The sequence below is a fragment of the Aptenodytes forsteri genome, unplaced genomic scaffold (assembly GCF_000699145.1).
Source record: "Aptenodytes forsteri isolate BGI_AS27 unplaced genomic scaffold, ASM69914v1 Scaffold229, whole genome shotgun sequence".
Lineage (NCBI taxonomy): Eukaryota > Metazoa > Chordata > Aves > Sphenisciformes > Spheniscidae > Aptenodytes > Aptenodytes forsteri.
This window is the reverse complement of record NW_008795863.1, coordinates 2,404,009-2,425,639: the sequence shown is the minus strand read 5'-3', so window position 1 is coordinate 2,425,639 and position 21,631 is coordinate 2,404,009. Positions and strand designations below refer to the sequence as shown.

General features: G+C 39.6%; 2 protein-coding genes across 2 annotated transcripts in view; one reads left to right on the top strand and one right to left on the bottom strand.

Moving 5' to 3' along the window:
- Positions 1 to 7,379, top strand: part of TUBB6 (tubulin beta 6 class V) — a 29,193-nt gene extending 21,814 nt beyond the window's left edge. The window contains exons 2-4 of the mRNA XM_009284091.2: positions 43 to 151; positions 1,256 to 1,366; positions 6,234 to 7,379. Coding sequence (XP_009282366.2) covers positions 43 to 151; positions 1,256 to 1,366; positions 6,234 to 7,297 — 1,284 coding nt within the window. The 3' untranslated portion in view covers positions 7,298 to 7,379. The remainder of the gene's footprint in view (positions 1 to 42; positions 152 to 1,255; positions 1,367 to 6,233) is intronic.
- Positions 7,380 to 12,394: 5,015 nt separating this feature from the next.
- Positions 12,395 to 21,631, bottom strand: part of AFG3L2 (AFG3 like matrix AAA peptidase subunit 2) — a 30,515-nt gene continuing 21,278 nt past the window's right edge. Inside the window, exons 10-17 of the mRNA XM_009284132.1 lie at positions 20,506 to 20,659; positions 19,813 to 19,920; positions 19,539 to 19,664; positions 18,348 to 18,458; positions 17,632 to 17,747; positions 16,441 to 16,641; positions 14,561 to 14,755; positions 12,395 to 13,410 (exon numbers count right to left, since the gene is read on the bottom strand). Coding sequence (XP_009282407.1) covers positions 13,168 to 13,410; positions 14,561 to 14,755; positions 16,441 to 16,641; positions 17,632 to 17,747; positions 18,348 to 18,458; positions 19,539 to 19,664; positions 19,813 to 19,920; positions 20,506 to 20,659 — 1,254 coding nt within the window. The 3' untranslated portion in view covers positions 12,395 to 13,167. The remainder of the gene's footprint in view (positions 13,411 to 14,560; positions 14,756 to 16,440; positions 16,642 to 17,631; positions 17,748 to 18,347; positions 18,459 to 19,538; positions 19,665 to 19,812; positions 19,921 to 20,505; positions 20,660 to 21,631) is intronic.

The window sequence follows — 21,631 nt, the reverse complement described above, 5'->3', positions numbered from 1 at the left end:
CGCAGGGAAGTCCCCAACCCGCTTCTCCTTTTCCTCCCTTAGTTTTGGGAAGTGATAAGCGATGAGCATGGCATCGACCCAGCCGGAGGCTATGTCGGTGACTCAGCACTGCAGCTGGAAAGGATCAATGTCTACTACAATGAATCATCGTGTGAGTGTGGGATGGGGAGGGGTGCGGGAGAGGGGACGCTCTGGGAAGGGGCACAGCAATCGGAGTGAACGGGTTTGTGAAGCTGCGTTACATATCTGGTCACGCTCCTCGCGTGCCATCAGCTAATCCCAGCTCACCCCATTATGCACTTTCTTATAAACTGATAACTGGGTGTTGCCTCCGCAGGCAGAGAGAAATGGCACAAGGGGCTGTCCTTAGGGGCTGGAGGTGGAGGTTTGTTTATTTAATACTGTGCTAGCCATTTGCTCTTTTAACGTATGATTATTTCATCAGATGTGTCTTATCGATTGCCCCAAATTAAACTGTTGGTTATATGAGCCTGCATCTGTAGTACTCTGATTTCATGACTGAGAGGGTGGGGCCACAGGTAATGGAGAACTCAACGGTGATTCATTAATAAGATGCCAAAGGCGCCCAAATCCTCTGAGTCAGTCTCGTGTTGAAGGGTGTTAACAGTGTAAAATGGGGATCATGAGTCCTTGGGTCTATTGACATGAACCTGCAAGTGCGAATGTTTCATCTTTTGTCCAGCTCAGGTTAATTCATGTTATTTACCTGAGTTTCCTTCAACAATTTCAACTGGATACAGATTCTTTATTTTGTGCTTTGTGGTAGATGTGCTGACTACTACTGTTTGCCACCTACACCAAGTAGCTCTTTCAGTAGAGGTGAAGCCTTCAAGCATAAAAGCTTGTGAGATGTATTGGGATCATTTGAACATAAACCCTCCACTCACCCCATTACTCACAGAAAAGACTGTCTACTTTCTTATAAAGAACATGTCAACCATTTTTTCTAATCAGAAACTTCCCTCCCTCATATCTATTGCTAAAAAAGAACTTACAAAATGTAATACGTCATCTGTAGGACCCAAAAGATGTCAGGTCTGTTTTTCAAGCAGAATTGATTTGTTCCTGTGGTGCTGGGTTTTTTCACCACCATGACTTCCTGTATAGGAAATATTTATATATGTACAATCTATATTAGACTAATAATATGAGACATAATGTATTTGTGTATTGAGAGTTGTAACTGTGTTAGCTTATTTCAGAACATTAAGGGCATGCTTACTTTTTGTTGTAGCCCAGAAATTCGTACCAAGAGCAGTCTTAGTGGACTTGGAGCCGGGAACCATGGATAGTGTGCGATCCGGTCCTTTTGGTCAGCTCTTTCGGCCTGATAATTTCATCTTTGGTATGTGGATGTCACTTTTTAAAAAACAAAACTATCCAACAGATGTTTGATTACCAAGTGAATGGTCAAAAAGCATTTAAGCTCCCTATTCCGAAGTGATTGTTAGTACTGAGAAATCCTAATAGCTTAACAATACAATTCCAATTATCTGTAAGTCAGCTAAAAGATCCTGTTAACTGAAAAAGTCATTCTGCTGTTAATCATTCCTTCAATTAGCAAACTACTGAAAATTTCCTATGGTATTCAGATAAAGTACATTTGATTCCCATGTATACGAACTCCAGAGAAATCCTGAGACCACAGGATTCTTTACAACAAAATGCATGGAAATTCTGCAGAAAATGGAGGGGGGGGAACCTCAACCACAAACCAGCCAGACTACTCCTAAATTCACATTAAATGCTTGAGCATTAAATTGTTTATAGGCTGTGTAATTCAACTTTTTCAGCAGGTCCTTACAGTGTAGTAAACAGTGGAGGAAGACCAACTGTAATAGGAAAACATTGTCATATATAGCCAGTTACTGGGTTATTTTCCAACATAATGAGGAACAGTCTGAGAGCATGCGGGGAACTTCTGGTTTTGCAGTGTTCTTGCAGAGGGTTGTTCTAGCCTTTACTATTTCACTTTGGACTTCTGTAGTACTTTCCATCTAAGCTTAAAAATGCACATTACCAGGATTAAATTTCATAGCATCCTTACAAAGTACGGAAGCATTATCGGTCCCTTTGCACTAAAGGAGAAACGGTGTGTGAAAGTGAAGTGATCCACTTGCTGAAACAGGAAGTCTGAATGAAAGATACTGCAAGAATTGTCGTGTCCTTTTGGTTTCCAAGTCTGCACTAGCCACAAAACATTTCCTCCTGCCAAGGCAAGCTTAGGTTGCAACTTAGTTTGGTATATTGTGTTAACATAAGGGAGGAACAATGCCAGGGACAGACAGAGAAAAGAAAAACATTGTTTGGGTGGTATAAAACAAACTTAAGTGTGGGTTGTTGCTTTTGAGGTGGGGAGTAAGAAGCCATACAGAGTTACTTTAACACTTTAACTGACATAAAACTTCCAATGCTGTCCCTATTGTTCTCCTGTATGCTCCATGGCAGCAATGTTAAGGGTCTCTTTCAAAGGAATTTTAAATTACAACAAGTAGAAGTAAGCTTGGGGAGAAAAGCCATAGACATAGGCAGATTTATGAAGTTTGTTTCTATATTCAGGTTTCTCCTTTCACTCCCTTTCTCCTGCATGGACCACACAAGCCCTCTGAAAGTGAATCCACCTGACCTATGGAAATACCTGAGCTGGAGCTTTACAGTTTGGCATACCACCAGTAAAACCAGAGCAAAATCAATTCAGAGTGTCTTCAACAATAGTCCTCCAGTTCACTGTACTCCCTTCCTGCCAAACTAACAATGAACCAACAGCATGTGATCAACTCGTATCTGACAGAGGCCCCTGCCAACATCAGGCACTGTCCTCCCAACCTGCTGAATAATGCAGAATGGCTGCCTGAGCGCTGAAGTAATGATCTTCTGTGTCAAAAGCCAACAAAGCATTTTGTTTTCTCTTTTAAAAAACCAGCCTGGGCCCACAAAGGATTTTGTGGCAGAAGCTGGCAGTTCCATACTTGCTGTACCCCAGGCTGTTAGGGCTCATTTTAATGGAGATGTTTTCCGCCTCTGCTTGTATATACCTGCATATGCCCATGTCTCCACAGCAAGTAACCGTGGACCATCAATCAGGATTTCATTCACGTATATTGAGTACATGGTCATGCACTCCAGACACAGTAATTTTAGCTCAGACCAGCAGGAGACCGAGATGGACACAAAACAATCCTTGTGCTTTAATGCTTGTGTTGACAAGGTAGTGACCTAAAAGGTGAAGAAGCGCAGGTGGAATGATCTTGCTGTATGAGAGCAGCAGGTCTCCTGGCCTTCTAACAGCATATGATTGCCCACCAGGAACTGCTGTGAACTCTGATGTATCTCCTCTTGTTAACCAGTTTTCATTTGTACATTTTTGCATTTGTCATTCTTTTCTTGTATCACCCTTGCTAGCTTTGCTGTATGGATACCACCCCAATTTAAGTTGTCTGAACTGGTAGGGGCAACCACAAAATGGCTGTTAGCCAGTCAAAGGAGCTGTCCTTCCCTCTCTAAATCATACCGTGTGTTCTGCACCAAGGCTGTTCGTATTGGGTTTCTAAGCGTTAGTGTGCAAGCTACTGATCTCTCTGCTCAGGTTTGTCTTTTATTTCAAGCAGCGAAGAGAGGAAAGGAGTGAAAGAAGATTGCAGGAAATAGTTGCCATTTTAGGGATTAAAAAATAAATTGACCATTAGACAAATGGCTTCTGTGCATGTGCAGCTCAACCTGAACATGTGTGGTAACCCTACAATGCGTTAGGGAAAGAAATAGTGGTAGGAGGACCTGGAGGTACCAAGAGTGCAGATAAGTTGTGGGATTGCTTTGTGTAGCCTACCTTTAGACGTCGGTAAATGCACAGTGGAAAAAAGGCAGAGGCAGGTTGCTAGAGATGGGCTGCATGCAATGCAGAGCTTCCAGGATTGGCAAAAGATCTGCCAAGTCCTGATTTTTGTGGACACAGGCTCATTTTCCACCTAGAGATTTAGTTCTGGTGGAATTCGATAATTTTATGTGTTTGTCTAAGATTTTCAGAGGTCTGGTAGGTACCTGATAAGTGGAGGGCATCCAGTAGGGTTTCACAGGACCATGATCAAGATTTCCAGGTGTGTGGCAGCCTTGTCAGAGCCATGGCACCTCCAGACTGTACTGTATTGTCATGGGTAAGAAGTTTGGAGCTTCCAGGGCTAATTGTACATGTTCTGTGTGGTGGCGGTGGTCTTACAGTGCTATAGAGCCAGTGGGTCTGGAAGTATCAGATTACTGGGCATATACGTGTGCGCAGCAGGAAATCTCACATGAAAATGTTGGAGACCCTCGGCAGGTGGCTGACTAGTGGACAAAGTGCAGTGTTACCACAGGAGTAGCCGATAGTTGTGGGCTGGAAGGAAGCCGTTAGTATTGGTGTAGGCAGTTGCTGCTACAGTTCCACTCAGCAGTTTAAATACAAAGGTTGTATAAGTGCAATAGAAAGAGGTGATAGTAGTCGTGTGGGCATCCAGGAGTTTGTGTGACTCGGACTAAGACTGAGGGAGTCTAGTGCAGTGGAGGGCCCGAAGGAAGACAGGTCCACCTCTGTGTTAGGCATTTTACCTCCTAACTTAATTTGCAAACTAAGCAAAAGCAAGTAAAATCAGTCTCTACTGATTCTTTTTTTCCCCCATGAAAATATCATTTCTACATTTGTGAGAGTAATTGCCATTCTCCTCTTACCTTGTTCTTTGTTCCTATTCTCCATTCTGTCCTTACCTCACTGCCCACTGAAGAAGGATGATATGATGTTTACACAAGGGGCAATCTATAAAATGAAGTCCTAAACTCAGAATTTAGCTCTGTTAGGATCCTTCTGCATCTTGGAGTGATGTCTGCTTGTTAGTGTGCATCCTGATGTGCTGCCCTACCTGTAGTAGGGGATCTGATCAAGCAGACTGCAGATGGTTACAAACATATTTAATTCTGGAAGGATATTACTTTGTGCTTTGCCCAGCTGGACAGGAAGTGCTGAGCTCCCTAGGCTCAAAGAGAGAAAAATATAGCAACATATAGAACAATGCATTAACTAACCAAATGCATAATGAGGAAACCAAGCATTTATTCAGTGAAAATAAAGTGCATCGTATTTGAACAATATCCCAGCAAGCAGTTTCCCTGATTCATGTGTTTGGCACCAACACAGTGCACTGGGAATTGAAATGAGACATGGTCATAGGAAGGAAGGGGAAGGTCTTGGAGAACAACGCAGAAGCTGACAGCCCTATACCTAATTCTGAAACTATTGCTCTTTCTGAATACCACTCACAAGAGTACCACTAAGTGAGTTCAGTGGCACAATGTATGTGTGTAGTAGTCACTGTGAGGAACAGGAGTATTAAAAAACTGGTCCCCCATTTAATCCTCCTTGTTATCTAAGTAATAACAAAATAGTGACATAGCAAAGGATCCAGACTGTCCATCTTAATAAACTGAGTGGCACATAAAAGGAAAATGGAAGCCTTGGGGAGAAACTAAGGGGCTCATGAAACGTTAGTAACCCAATTTTGCAAGTTGCTTTGCAGATCCTGAAGAATAGTGAGTTTGCAGGGAAAACAGTAAAAGCTAAAAGGCACTTAATAAAATTCCAATTTTTTGAAATAACATTCTTGAAGCTTCTGTCCATCAGTATTTTCATTCAGGCTAGGTAACCATGAATTAAAAAAGCTATACTTCTTGATATAACAAGTTAAATAGGACTTCTGAAGCCCAGCCTTGTCCTTGTATGACAACAGTGCCTCTGTGTCTCACGGGAACAGTCCAAGAACCTTTCATTTGGAAATGTGTATCTGTGATATAGCTTTGTATACTTCATGATCCTTATAAAAAGAAAGTATTTAAATATTAAACAGTCATCTTGTGTTTATGGAATAAGCAGGACTGGGAGTGTGAAAGCTTTCAAAACAAGGAGTCAAGGCCATCTTTGCATTTATGGAAGGTTAAATACCAAAAAAGAAAAAAAACCACCCAAAGGCATAAATTAAAACTACCAGGGATTTGAGGCAAAAGGGGACTATATAAAAAGTTTATGTTGATGTTTCCAAAGGTATTTGTAGGCAAAACTGAAGAGCACAGTTATCTACCTGACAGATTTATAGCAGCTTTTGTTACAGATATGAATCCATTTAGCATGCAAATACCAAGCCTTACCAATAATTTTGTATGTTTTCTTTCCCTATTGTATGTTATTTTAGGACAAACTGGTGCAGGAAACAACTGGGCTAAAGGACACTATACAGAAGGGGCAGAGTTGGTTGACTCTGTACTTGATGTAGTAAGAAAAGAGTGCGAACACTGCGATTGCTTGCAAGGATTTCAGCTCACTCATTCCCTGGGAGGAGGGACAGGATCTGGCATGGGAACCCTACTCATCAGCAAGATACGAGAGGAATATCCGGACAGGATAATGAATACCTTTAGTGTCATGCCCTCTCCAAAGGTTTCCGATACAGTGGTGGAGCCTTATAACGCTACACTCTCGGTCCACCAACTGGTTGAAAACACAGATGAAACCTACTGCATTGACAATGAAGCTTTGTATGACATTTGCTTCCGCACCCTGAAGCTCACCACTCCAACATACGGTGATTTAAACCACTTGGTTTCTGCTACCATGAGTGGGGTAACTACATCCCTGCGTTTTCCAGGCCAACTAAATGCTGACCTCCGGAAGCTGGCAGTAAATATGGTCCCTTTCCCACGCCTTCACTTTTTCATGCCAGGCTTTGCTCCTTTGACAGCTCGAGGCAGCCAACAATACCGAGCACTCACCGTTCCAGAGCTCACCCAGCAGATGTTTGATGCCAAAAATATGATGGCAGCCTGTGACCCAAGACATGGCCGATATTTGACAGTGGCTACCGTCTTCCGAGGTCCCATGTCCATGAAGGAGGTTGATGAGCAGATGTTGGCCATCCAGAACAAGAACAGCAGTTACTTCGTGGAGTGGATTCCAAACAATGTCAAGGTGGCAGTGTGTGACATACCTCCTCGTGGCCTCAAGATGGCTTCCACATTCATTGGCAACAGTACTGCTATTCAAGAGCTCTTCAAAAGGATCTCAGAGCAGTTTTCAGCCATGTTTAGGAGAAAGGCCTTCCTCCACTGGTTCACAGGAGAAGGAATGGATGAAATGGAATTTACAGAAGCAGAAAGCAATATGAATGATCTGGTTTCAGAGTATCAGCAATACCAAGAAGCAACAGCAAATGATGGAGAGGAAGCGTTTGAAGATGATGAAGAAGAAATCAATGAATAAAGAAATTAGGTGCGCTATTTTCCAGGCCAAATTCTCAAATCTGGATTTCTAATAATTAGGCTAATAAATCCATATTTAGGCTTCAAAAAAAGAAAAAAAAGAAAAAGGAGCATAAGTCTCAGATGTTAGAGGTGCTCTTCAGAGTCCATTGAGGTCACTGAGAACTGAGGACATTCAGCATTTCTGGAAATCAGGTCATTTCTATTCATGAGACAAACGTAAGGCATTCAGTTAAGACTAGCCTAAGAGTCTGAACACAGAGGTTGCTAGTTTGGGATCTTTTTTTTCCCAAACAAAGTTTGTCGTCACTAAAGTTGTACAAGAGAAGACGTAAAATAGGCGTGAAAATCTACAAAATAGAGCTGCACTATTTTCATCCAATTATGAGTAAGAAAATGTTGTGGGTTTGAAGTATTCATTCTGTACCGAATGTACAATACTGAACTGCCAGGAACAAAATTTATTCATAATAAAAAGAAGAAAAAGTTTTTAGCTGTTCTGTACAGTAACTGTTAACAGTGATATTTGACTCCAGTCCTCTAAAAACAAAATAAAAAAAGATTAGTATCCTCTCAAGCAAAAGCGTTTTGGGCAGTCAATGCTATATAAATATCCAGTCAGCTGCAGGCCAGAGGCTGGATTTATGCTATGTGACTTCATCACTTGCTGCTGAATAATCACAGATTACATATATGAAATTTATCCATTTGTGATGTGTTCTTTAAGGACCCTTGGGGTTTAAAGTGGCACCCCAATATCTTGCCGGTCCCCTGTTTTTCTGGCTATCACCAGTTACTGGTGCTATTCCTATCTATCTCCCTTCCACCTAGCCCATATAGCTGAAATTCAGATACTCCACGGAACATGGTGGGAGAGGGGACATCATAGGCTATGTGTCGATATATCTCACTACCTAGGTTTATAAGTTCACCACACCTATAGATGCTATGGATGTCTTGTTACCAAGACAGGTTAAAATCACTGGACAGATTAAGGTTAAAGTACAAATAAAAGTATTTATTCACAATATTCAAAACAGATGGCAAAATGAAAGATGAACAACAGTTTATCTGCTTACACTAAAGCTGAAACAGAAAGGTCTCTGTCTTGCCCGGCTGACTTGCCGCCTTGACAAAGTGACCGTTGGGCATTCGCTCTTCGTGCATGCTTTATGTTTCTGCTTGTATCACTTAAACAGCCCTTCTCCATTAGAGAGCCTCTACCAGAGAACACTCTGTCTACATGGAGTCTCTTATTTAGGTCAGTTTCTAGGCAACAAAACAAGCAAACAAAGGCGAAACCATCCGGAAATCCAAACTTAAGATGTTTCAGGAACTCTTTGCTCTTTTTCTTCTTGCCTTCAGAAGCACTTTCTAAGCAAAAGTGTTGCTCAATACTTAAAAAGGCACTTTACAAACATGGTGCAATTTCCAAAGATCCACTGCTCCTAAAAAAGATGATGTTATGTTTTGTTAGTCTGGGATTCAGGGAGTGAGACAGTATTTTATGAAGTATATGAACCAGGCAACTGTTAATCACATAAGCATAAGCTACACAGAAATAGAACTAAATTAGTTTTAATCAAGTACAAGTTTTTCATATAAAGTGACTTCATGGGTTGAGACAGACAGTCGGAACGTACTGACCACACTGGCTTTGGCATAGGTGGATAGGCAGAGACTGGGAGGGCCTGGCTGATTGTCTTTTGAAGGGTCACGATGGAGTCAGCAAATTCACAGGGGCCACATTCTTTGCAATGGCTAGTGATGCCTGAAGAACTTACGAATAGCAACAGAGCACCTTTAAATGTGCATTTTATAAACGTTGTGATATGTTGTGGCTATGTATTTATCATGGCGTGAGATTAAGCTAAAACACAATACGCCTTGAAGAGAAATTAACATTTAGTGCAATACAAAGCAAAATCCATGGGGAATAAAGCCATTAAACTTAGCAGTTTAGTTGATGCTTTGTAAATGGCAGGCTATTAGCTTCAAGAGGGAGGAGAATGTGTTACAGGCTCAGAGCTTGCCATCATACAGCTGTGGCACAGACTTTTCAATTAAAGCACTAGCATAGCTTCTTCTGAATGAAGTAGAACCAACCATCTTACAGCGTGTGGAACTGCATTTTGTTGTAACACAGAATTCATAACGAGGTCCCAGCCATAAATTCTGATATTACTATGAAAAAAAAAGTTAATACTTTAAAAATGCCAGGAATCTTGGAGTTCCTAAATAATTGCGTTACTCACTTGGTGAACCAGCCTGTTCTTTATTGCTTTTCATACACAGACTCGAGATCCAGAATATAGACTCTGAGCCTGTGGAATCCAGACCTAACAACGCCCTCTGATCCTGCTTTTGATGCTAAACCATTCTTTCGCATGTGTTTACTTGCAACTGTTTGATGTGAATTTCTAGAATGTGTGGAGGTGGGGGAAGCAAACTAATGCCCTCTTTAGAAAAAAAAGACGACAGATCTTCCATCTGATCTTAGGGGGGAAAAAAACAACTCACCAAAATGAACCCAGGAACCCATACTAGGAACATCGTCAGAGGACCAGCTTGCACGTAAGCAGTAAGAAAGCTGTGGGAAGCACAAATGCTTACTGATCCTCTTCAGTCGACCAACTCTAACTATCTTCCTTTCCTGACATAAAACTGAAAATTGTTTTAGTAACAGGTTTGGTGAACAATTCCTTCAGTTGCACTTCCTTTCAAATAACTTCATGTTTTTCCCTTGGAAACTTCTCTTTTATTTTGAAATCTACCTGCTGAGGCCCACCTAGCTTTGTTCCTCTTCTTTTCACATTCCTCACCTATGTGTTTTTCATTTTCCCCCTAGTTTTTCAACCTACTCTCTTGCACCTTTTCTTTCTGTGCCTGGCCCACTTTCATTTTTCTCTCCTTTTTACTGCTTTGCACCTGGCCACAGAGAAATACACGGAAGCAGGCTGCCAGGACAAGCCAGACCTAAGGCGGCCTAGAAGTGCAGCTCCCAGTACCGCCCAGACACAAACACCCCTACCAACACTAGGATGAGGGGAAAATAAACCTGGCAACCTCCACCACTGACTCCACTCATAAACAGGGAGTGGGCGAGGTGTTCCACGGGAAGAAGGTGTGGTACCAGGACAGAGACAGGAATCTAACCTGATGGGCCAGCTCCTTTGACAAAGTCGCTCTGGTCAAAGCCAGCAAGGAATCGGGCAGACCCTCAGTTTACAGACATGACAGTCCCTGTGCAGGCTACTTTAACCAAGCCACCATAGGCTCTTGATTTCTCTGCATCCCAAGATTACTGCTCTCCACTTCTTCTCTTGCGTTTGTATCTCCTTAGGAAAAGGTGGTCACCTCCTGGGAACAGGGTCAGGCTGGGAAAGAGGGCCTAATCCTGCTCCTTCTCTCAGCATTGGAAGGAGCAGGGAACTCGGTGGCTGCCTCCGTGCTGTACGAGCCCCTACTACTTGAAGCAGCACGGCTCAGTGTGTTTGCCACAAAAATTAATCTGGCCTTACTGACAGCCACAGCACCAACTAAATTTCATTTTCTTGATATATGTTAAACCACCTGCAGTCTTAAATTTATGAGTAGGAGGCTAACAGTCCTCTTTAAAGAAGGAGGTTGGGTAAACAGGTTCTTTGTTCCCCCTGTCCCCATCTTTGTTTTGATTCCAAAATCCCAACACAAATTCTGCCACTTTTGGCACAAAATATTAAGACTTACTGAGGTAAGACTACACAAAGCAAGTTAATACTCTAAAATAGGGGCAAAGGGACTTGCCTCTCCTTCACATTATTATACACTTACAAATTGCATGCTGCAACTAAACAAGAGTGAAATTTAGTAGACAGCACAAACAGGGAGTAAGAGAAAACATTTCCTGGAGAGGAGATGATTCTTTTACAGTGTGGTAGTGCCATCATTAGGTTAGGGGTTTTTTTGGGGGGTGGTTGGTTGTGGTTTGTGCTTTTCATTGTTGTTTTTTTTTAAATAAGGAATGAGGCAATGCAGAATTCTGACCTTTATGACATAAGTAAATTTAGTCCTCAGCACTGGCTACAAATTGCCTATTCCAACCAAGAAGTGTTCAGCTAAATGGGAGGGAAAAAAATAGAACAAACAAGGCAATAACACAGGACACATGTAAGGTGCAGCACTAGAGCACGTGCACAGAAATCAGTCACTACTTTACCGTGTGTGCAAGACTTACTTAAGTTTTATAAAACCAGTTTGCTATTGCAATAAATCATTCTAAACATTGACTCCAATAATAAAGGAACTGAAGCTTACTTTTATTCAGGTTGCTTTCCTGTTTATCATTCATTCTACAACAACGAATCTAATAGGGATACATAGAAGTGTTGTTTAACATTTAAAAATGCCCAGTAAATATGCCCTAAACTGCTGTATTTGCTCTGTTTCCCTTGTTCCTCTTCACTGCAAAGCCAGGCAACATCAGAGATGGCAACAGCTTCATCATGAAGGGAAAAAAAAAAAAATCCCAAAAGAATAATTTCCATAAACAATTTACTTCAAGTAACTCAAGCAAAGAGCTTGCGTCTCACCTTTCAGAGACAGCTTTTTCCCTTGTCATCCTACTGCTTTCCAGAACATTGCAACATACAGATGGAACCAACCACTAGTTATTCCCTTACCCTGCCCTCTCAGTCATAAGCCTCAAAGGGTTTGTTGTGCAGCAGAGAAGCTTGGCCATTCTCCTTCCCCACTTAACCACCCCCACCCCCCAATCATGATTCCCTCTCTTCTTCTGGGATAGGGAGACCATCAGGTAATTTTTGAACAGCTGAATTCTCCAGCTAATAAATCCTTAGCATGCAGCAGACAACCAGAAGCAGATGACTATACCAAGACAACTGTATTCAACTAAGCAGAGGGGAAAAAAATAAAAAGCTTTAGGTTAAGCAAACCAATATGAAACTCTGACAAACTGATTTAGCACCTTTGGATTGGGCTGCTGGTTTTGGTATTTGTGAGCACAATCTTGCTACCTTAATTTAACAAAATCTTATGCTTAAGAAGAAGTGGTCTGAATTCTATACCAAGAAACCAGCAAAAGAAAAAGGACAAGCTTTGTTCAGAAAAGTACTGATTTTATTGACTCAAACTGTATTTACACAACACATTCATATGTTCAATATCTTACAGAACTCTGTAAAAAACTGGCTAATGAAACTGCAGGAGCCAAACTGAGTTTCAGACTTAAAGACACTGAACCATGAGTCCATTTTAAGATATTTAAGTGGGTGGCCAGTTTCACTGTCAACTTACATGGCAGTTCTCTGTAAACAAACTCTTTTTAAAATCAAAATGAAAGGTGGAGGGGAAAAGGGTCAGATGAAAGAGCTGATAGTTTTGCAAAGCTAGTACTTTGTAAGACCAGACTTTTGGCTAAGCATTCAACAATGCGTTTTGTACTATTCTTTTTTTGGAAACAGGTCACATACAGGTATACTTTAGATGAATAATCAAAACACTTTATAATTTCGTTTTTAAGCTTACACACATTTAAAAAAAAAAAAAAAAGAGACCAGTGCCACAAAGTTTGTGCATGAATCTGAACTGTTTCAAAGTTTGAGAGGCTCAGTTCTGGCATTCCACTGCAGCTCAAATCCAATGTATGTTTCTTCAGTTGACAAATGAAAGATGATCATCTTTTACCAGTGAACTGATGATATCACATAAGTAAATTGGGAGCAGAATATCCTTATCTCGTCACAAGAGATCACTCTTCCACCCATCGCTAATACAGTTTGATTGAATAAATATTTTTTTGTTTTGAAGTACAAACTAGGCGAGTTTGTTTCTCTTCCAGAGTGCAAGTCAACATCACCACACACTTTGCAGTTAAAATGGCATCCCTCCTCTGATCTGCCTAGCAACCTGTTCATCTGTTGTCTCCTCTTTCTCTTTTTCACGCTCTTTGTTCCAGTCTTTAAGGCCTTCTGGTAGTGAAGTATCCTCATCCAAACTTCCTGTACCTTCAACAAATTCTTCATAAGTAGACTTTTCCGCAAATGGTCTTGGGCCAAGCAAGTCTAGCATATCACTTTTATCAAGCACTTCCTTCTCCAGTAGTCGTAGGGCAACCTGGAACAGCAATAAGTTATGTCACACACAAAATACCTAAGTTGGCTCTCTTCCTTGGAAGAGTTTGTTAAGGCAGTTTGGGACCAAATTCAGCACTGATTAGTTTTGATAGAAAAAACAAGTTGCTCAGAGTTCTCTTAATACATGATTTTTGCTACCTAAATGCTCACAAGGGAGAATACCACCATTGTTTTAATCCTACTTTTAAGATTTGGCAAACTGCCCTCCCTATGGGCCACTGTTACTGTTATTGTTGCTTCAGAACAGCAGTCTTTCGCTGCTGCCAAACGGCTCCCGATGCAAGATATTAAGCTATAGATGAAAACAAGCGTTCCCTTCCTACCAAACCTGATGGTTCTATAGGGCTGCTGTTCTGTTACAAACTAAAGAGCACCATAAAATTCCGATGTGTACAATACTGTACAAGTGTAGTCTGTAACCTTCTTGGGTCAGTGAGCACATTGTTCAGCACAAACCATATTCAGTGATCTTTCTTGGGATGGTGGCCTACTACACCACCATGTACTGAATCCATACAAACTTGTCTTTTTGTCAGTAAGCCTATCAGGTGCCTGTCCTGGAAAATTATCCTTTTGCTGTATCAGGCTGTCTGGCGTGGAGGAAGAGAAAGTGCACGTGGGTAATCTCAGCTGCAGCGAGGCAGATCACAAGCAGGCAGGTGGCAGGGAAGGAAGATGGCAGAAAGATTCTTTGTATTTAATGTTCAAAAGGAATTCAGAGAAAGGAAGTTATACGTACTTCCCTTCTTAGAGAGCTTCTTTTAGCCTAATGAATGGGAATCCTGGTATTTCATGTTTGGGTTTTTTTTAAGTTTCGTACTTGTCTAGTACGTCTACTAAAGCCTACTTTAGTAGACAGACTCTTCCCTCCAACTTTCCAAATGAATATTGACCCATATAAGGGGGGAGGGATGTTAAAACAAGTTCATGAGAACCTCAGAGGTGTTCCAACACAAAAGGTGATTTCTATTTACTTAAAGTCTTGTGACACACTCTCAAGATTACATCGAATAGTTTTTGAGCAAACTTCCTCATATACTTACATACTCACTATTTTTAATCTATTCACTTCAATTCAGATTCTGGCTTACCAGCTGGAACTTGGCAGCTAAAAATACTGTAATGCTCACCTTCTCCACTTCTGCTTTCTTCTCAGTCAGAAGACTTAATGTCCTGTCATAAGCAATGTTAATTAGTGACCGTACTTCTTCATCTATCAATCTGGCAGTTGCCTCACTGTAAGGTTTCTCTAATACCATGTCTCCTTGACGAGGGAGATCAAAGGAAATCTGCCCTACTTTTTCATTCATACCAAACTGAACAATCTGAAGAAAAAAAAAAAAAAGAAAAAATCAAACAAAGGAGAGAGAGTCAGATTTTAGGGTAAGTTGATGTAAAATATAGTAAACAAAACCAAAAGGAGGAAGTCATTTCCCTATGACCCAATCTTTTCCTCTAAAACCAACCCTCCCCTGAAAACTCAAGTCTATTTAAGCTAAAGTACCTCAGTTGACTTCCACTTATTTCTTTTCAATGATTAAATTGAAGGACACAACTACCACCATTTAAAGGAGGTTACGCGTTATGTACATGATGCTTTGCTGTTTAAATACTAAGATATTACAGAAAAACACTTCAGCCTTCATTAAGCAGTAAAACTCTTTTCCTTTACCAGAAATACAAGCTTTTTCCCAATTCAAAATGCTTCCAAAGTCTAGCATATTCCACTCACCCATATAGATAAGTTAACTTAAGGATTAAAGTAGAGGGTCTTGAAGATTTTGTCCTATCATATGCAAAAGTCATATGATATACTTCATCCCAAGACACTCCCCTACAAAAGTGAAAATGATTTTTATCTTGCTTGAGTCGTTACTGAATATTCACTCCTCTGGTTGCCAAATATGGATGTTTTAAGTTGCATTTTACTCCAGCAGAGGCCGAAATAAGTTCAAACTGCTGTTTATGTATTCACTCCATGGCCACTATCAATTTGATGGTTACTAAAGCAGCCCTTCTCTGCTTGGCCTTGCAAGATGAATATAGGTATGAAAGAATATTCAGAATTCAAAGGAGATCTCAGCATTAGAACCAAGCATCTTAACCTCCTTCCTTAAGAAGAGTTCAATACTTTTATTTAAGTCTCCAGTTCTCTCTGGAGACAATACATCTGGTTAACGTGAACAAAAGTCTATACTTAAACATTTTTTAATTTAAAATTGAACAAGAGTCACTGAAGATCCCATAAAATGAACATTGACAGGATTTCATTAGACATTCACTTCCAGAACTGGGGCAACAAGAGGCACACCAGAGACTAGGAAGTGGGTGTGGTTTGGGGTGGGGCGTAAGTGTTGTAGAGGGGAAGAGAAGCGTACTCTAAAACGCCTCTCTTGCTCACCTTGTGAGTGTCTTACAAAATGACATCTTTTGTGTTGATGCAGGAAATGGAATAAAGCACCCACATGTAGCACACAGCTACACTTAGGTGAGTCATTACATTGATAAGGTTTCAAATTACTCATCTACGCTAGTTAATATGATACAAACACAAACTAGTATCTTAATTTCAGTAGCCTTAATTGACAGCAAAGAGTGCTTAAATACAAGGTTTTCTGGGTTTAGTTACACATGTGAATCCAAATTGGGTCTTCAAACTGGGCAACTGTAAAAGTAGGATCAGATGATCAAATCTGTGCACTAAATTCCATTTTAAAAGTATACAATTTCCACATGTATTTGAATCCAGCTGCGGCATATATGTTCCTGTGGGCAGATGTAGGATACTAATCAAAGCCTAATGCATGGACTCCTGTTGTAAGACTGTAATAAAATACTTGAGTCATCGGCATCTCTATACAACAGCAGCAGCATAATGTTTATTCATATAATATTTTTTGAAACAAGGCTTTTGAGGGACATAACTGATCAAATTGCATCCTTTCAAAATATTAGTGTTAGCAGATAAAGAAAACTGTAAGAAAAAAAAAAGTCTTGCTTAAGCACATACCTGAGCATATGCACTCTGGGTCACCTTCTTCAAGTCATCTTGGGCACCAGTTGTAATTCTTCCAAAGAAGATTTGCTCAGATACACGTCCTCCCAGAGTCATGCACATTCTGTCAAGTAGCTGCTCTTTGGTATAAAGATACTGTTCTTTGGGTAAATACTGAGCGTAACCCAGTCCTTTACCACGTGGGATGATAGATACCTACAATCAAAATTAACAGAACGCTAGAACTAAACAGTGTTAAAAAGAACATAAAGCATTCTTCAGTTTTTAATACCACAACCTACACCATACTCACCCTTGAAGTTTAATTCAGACATTATTTCCGTTTACAGTTTTGCCCTCATTGTGATTTATCCTTAAAAGCCCTGGCTAGCTCTAAACTGGGATAACAACTACTAGAATATCTGGAAAAGAAAGGTAAGACCACTGTCATATCTTTTCCAAAGACTGTATGGTATTTTTTAAATCTTCTAATGAAAATCCACAATTCTTTTAGAACTATGTCTTGGGCTTTAAATATTCTGTAACAGACATAGCACTTCTGCATCTTTAGTATTCTGATTAGTTGGAGGAGTTTCTGTGTTTACTAATGTCCTTCCTTCCAGCAGTAAATTGTACAAGATGAATTTTAAGCTTGAAAGTCAGACGAGATTAAGAACACGGCCAAGCAAAACTATGAATGTTAAAGCAAATTTGGGAGATTGGGGTGCTTATTCCATTATCTTTGACTTGTCAAGCTGTGTATCCAAAAAGCAAATTAAAACTAAAATCAGCCTCTAGATGATGATTTTTATAGTTTTATTCCTGAAGAGGCATCTACCTGCATAACCTGGTAAGAGTAACTTAAACCACTGATCTGTGCTAAAAGCCTCAGAGAAAAAGCAGCTATCGAGGCAGGCAGACTCATGGCAAGATCAGGTCCCTTTCGCTTTCCAAGGGCATTTATAGTACAAACCCTGTAACAGCTAAGTCAGAAACAGTTAAGAAAGCTACAAGAAATGAACTAAAAAAAGTACTCTAAAATTTACACACTTAGCACTATCTTTTGTGAGATTATTATTATTATTATTATTATATTATTATTTTAATACCCTCTCAACGCTGGGGCGGGGCGGGGGGGGTGCAAAGAAAAGAAAGATGGTTTCCATGCTACTATTAAAATTACTAGTTCAAATTAGTTTCCTTTACCTTTAAGAGTGGGTCAGCATGTTCCAAAAACCATCCTGCAACTGCATGCCCTGCCTCATGATATGCTACTGTCTTTTTCTCCTCTGGTTGCAGTACTTGAGTTTTCTTTTCCAAACCTTTACAAAATAAATTTGATTAATAGTTTCAGACATACCTTTCTCCACTGAAATCCCTTACCTCATTTAGAAAGACGGTGAACAAAACTTAGATGCCATGTATACAATCTATTGAAAAAGTTTTTTTAAAAAAAACCAAAAACCAAAACTTGCAAGTTTTAGAAATTTGTATCTTCCAGGTTTTACTGTAACGTTGTCCTTGATTAGATTTTCTAGTTTCAAAGTATAAGTTCTTAAGAACATCCAAACATTTAAATAAAACATTTGCACTTTAAAAATCAATTAGTTTTCTAGACTATTCCAGGCTAACAGCAGTTAAAAGCATTGCTAAATCCAAACAGCTATTCCTCTTGCCATTTTGAAGAAATCAGAAAAGCGTCCTGATGAAATTTCTCTCCCTACCCCTCTCTCCATTACAGAAGTCAGCAATATAGACAGGATATTTCTTTTCTAAATCTCAGGTGTGTTTAGGAGATCAAAAAAAACAAACAACCTCGAAGAACAGGAGAAAGATTCAAAGCGTGACTTTCCATATATATAAAAAAGGAAGTTGCCTGTCATATTACAATTTTTGAGAAACGATTGATGTGATTCACCTACCTCCAATAACTCTTTCAATTGCTTGCTCAAAATGCTTTTGGTTTATAGCATCTGAGAGATGCCTTGCAGCAATTAAAGCAGCTTCATTACAAACATTAGCAATATCAGCACCTAAGAGCAGAGAAGGTATGAATTATTGATCATTTTCAACAATTTTCTCTCAGTCTAGCATGCAGATAACCTTATCTAGAATTAGTTTTCTATAGATTCTCATAGAGAATTGAAAATTAAAGGTAATGCGCTCTCAAATAATTCATTACACATAGCATAATCCTTGAAGAGACATTTAAATACACATACTACGGTTATAAGCTTTAGGATTTTTCTCTTAGGTAGACAGCTACCAAATAGAGCTTATTACCAGTGAAGTACTTGTTTGATATATCCTACCTTCCGCAAGTTTTCTGTCTGCAACAGACTATACTTAAACTAGTATATATTTAGCAGAATATATTGCCTACATATGGATCCTGTATAGCTCAGACCTCGATGTATCTCTAGAGGATATCCTTTCACATTACCGGTTTCAAGCCATCCACTTCTTGTTAACATTAGTTGCAGTAATGCTATTGAGATAACTAAGTTGAAACATCATCATTGTAGTTGCCAGAAATATTGACAATCAGACCTCAGAAACCCAGTTTTCCATAGACCACGAAAGCAGTGAAGAATTCAACTACTGGTCAACACAGATTTTAAATGGATTAAACTACAAGCCAGTAATGAGAGTTCTCACATCCATTCCTAATTCAACACAAGGTTACAGTACATTTTCCAGGGAGAAGTTTTTACATCCAGAAACAGAAGGCCCTCTACAGAATAGGCACACAGACTCCACAAAACCCAGTAGTCTTCTCTAGTAGCGTTCAAAGAATCCAGCAGACATATTAAAAGGAAGAACACACATACGACTGAAACGAGAAATCTCTGGATTGCTTTTGCTGAAGACAGAAGAAACTGCCATTTGGTATGTCACCCTAATCGAGGCAGACAAAACTAAACGACCTCAGAAATCTCCTACTTGCTCAAACAGGCAAAGAGAATTTCATGCTGTACCAGTAAATACAATAAAATAAAGTAAGAGTGCCATCCAGAAGATCAGATGCAAGAAAACCAGAAGTAGTAGGGAAATAAAATATCTACAGCTTATACAGTAAATGGAGAAGAATAGTGGCATTAGGAGTCACTTACCAGAAAAACCAGGTGTTAGTGATGCGAGTTTTCTTGCTAGGTTATCTTTATTTAAGACAGTGTCTAATTTCAGAGGTCTAAGGTGAACTTTGAAAATAGATGCTCTTCCTTTTATATCTGGGGGTCCTTTAAAATGAAAGAAGTATGCTTTTACTTTTCACGTATATATATTCTAATTGAATGCATGCAAGGAAGTTACATATGTAAATAGCTGCAGCGATTTCAGTGGTATTCTACAAACGCAGAAGTATACAGCGATGCAGATAAAACTTACCAATGTAAATCTGCCTGTCAAAGCGTCCTGGTCTCATTAGAGCAGGGTCTAAAATATCCGGCCTGTTAGTACCTGCCAAAATTACTACATTCGTGGTTGTATTAAATCCTGTTGAAGAAACGTAATAAAGAGAAAATATGTGTAAATATAATTTCCATGAAAAAAATTAAATAGAAATAAAAAGACTGTCTGCTTTACAGGGCCACATAAAAACTGACAGTTTAAACAAATGATCTTAAAGCTGAAAATACGTCCATTTATTAGAGCATTGTCCAGCTTTTCATAACAAGCAAAAAATGGCCTTGGGCTCTGCTTTGTGAAGTACTATATCAAATCCTGCTTTATCTTCAAAATGCAATAATAGATTAACTGCTCAGGAAATTGCAGAACCAGCATGCCTAGCTGTTTTTTTACAGACAGACTGGTCTCATGCAGAGAATTGTTTTTTGGCCTATTCAACTATGACAAAGAGTTATCAGATGCAGAATGATGGTTCTTTTTTCTGAGCTAATTTTAGCAAAACATCAGGCTGCAGCAAAATGAGTCACCATTCTTCATTTTAGGAAGTAAGGAAACACACTCAATTTATATTTAAACTAGAACCCAAATCTTGGTTAACAGGTCTGAACAAGCATATTAGTTCTTTCCCTTATCCTTGTTAATATAATGTAATATTAGATGTTAAATACTTACCATCCATTTCTACTAGAAGCTGATTGAGTGTGTTCTCTTGTTCACTTTGTCCTCCAAAGTTGCCCCTTCCTCTCTTCCTTCCTACTGCATCTATTTCGTCAATGAAGAGAATGCATGGGGCATTTTTACGAGCAAGAGCAAATAAGTCTCTAACCTAAATAGGAGAAGAGAGTATGTATCAGATTGGTTTGTATTGTTCAGAGTTGGGGGGTGGGTAGGAGGGGAAGAGGTACATCAGTAACAGTATCACTCTAACTTAGTATGGGTGTTAGTAAGTGTTCCAAAGCCTCCAGCCAGCTCTCAAGGCCATCATAAGTTACACTGTAGCTGCTGCTCAGCAAGAATCACTAATGAGGAGGCCCACTGGTCAACAAATCCTTTCTCAATCCATAAATTAAGAACATTAAACAACTTAAAAGCCTTCAGAAATAACCACTTTTCCTGAATAACTGAAATATATCTTCAACTTCAGCTCTAAAAGCCTCCAAACTTTGGAGATTTAAAGCAAGATTTCTCTTTTAAGCTCTTCTTTAATGCACAGGATTACAAGCAGAACGGGAATGTGAACGGGCATGCTACTACACAGCCATTCTTCATACCAAGGAAATAAAATCTTTTAAGTTCTTCTGCAGTTAGAACAGGGTGATGTAGCTCCTACAGTGAACTTAAGGCTTACTTACAAGCACTTATCATTGCACTCTAACAATATGCTGTTGTAAATATTGACTCTTAGCCATCCTGGTCTCTCCATTACACGAGCTAGGAAAACTGAATTCACCTCCAAATATTTATTCGGAAGTTAAATTAACCTATAGTAGTCTGGAGAAAACGGCCAAGACATGAGCAAATAGCTGAAAATTTTTTCGGACTTTCAGATTTCAAATAAGATACTGTCTATCAAATTCTACTCTAATAGGTACAGCACAATTCATTGTGCTGTAAGATGCAACATTACAATGTTACTCTGCTTGCAAATATATCAGAAGGACCTCATTAAAACCAGTTCAGGGAGTTAACAGATCTACAGCTGAGGAATCGAACCGGAGCAAACAGGAAATGAAAAGTTATAGAAGAATTTTGACCTGAGTGAGAATTATATGCAGCTCAGAGCTTTACTACTATGTAT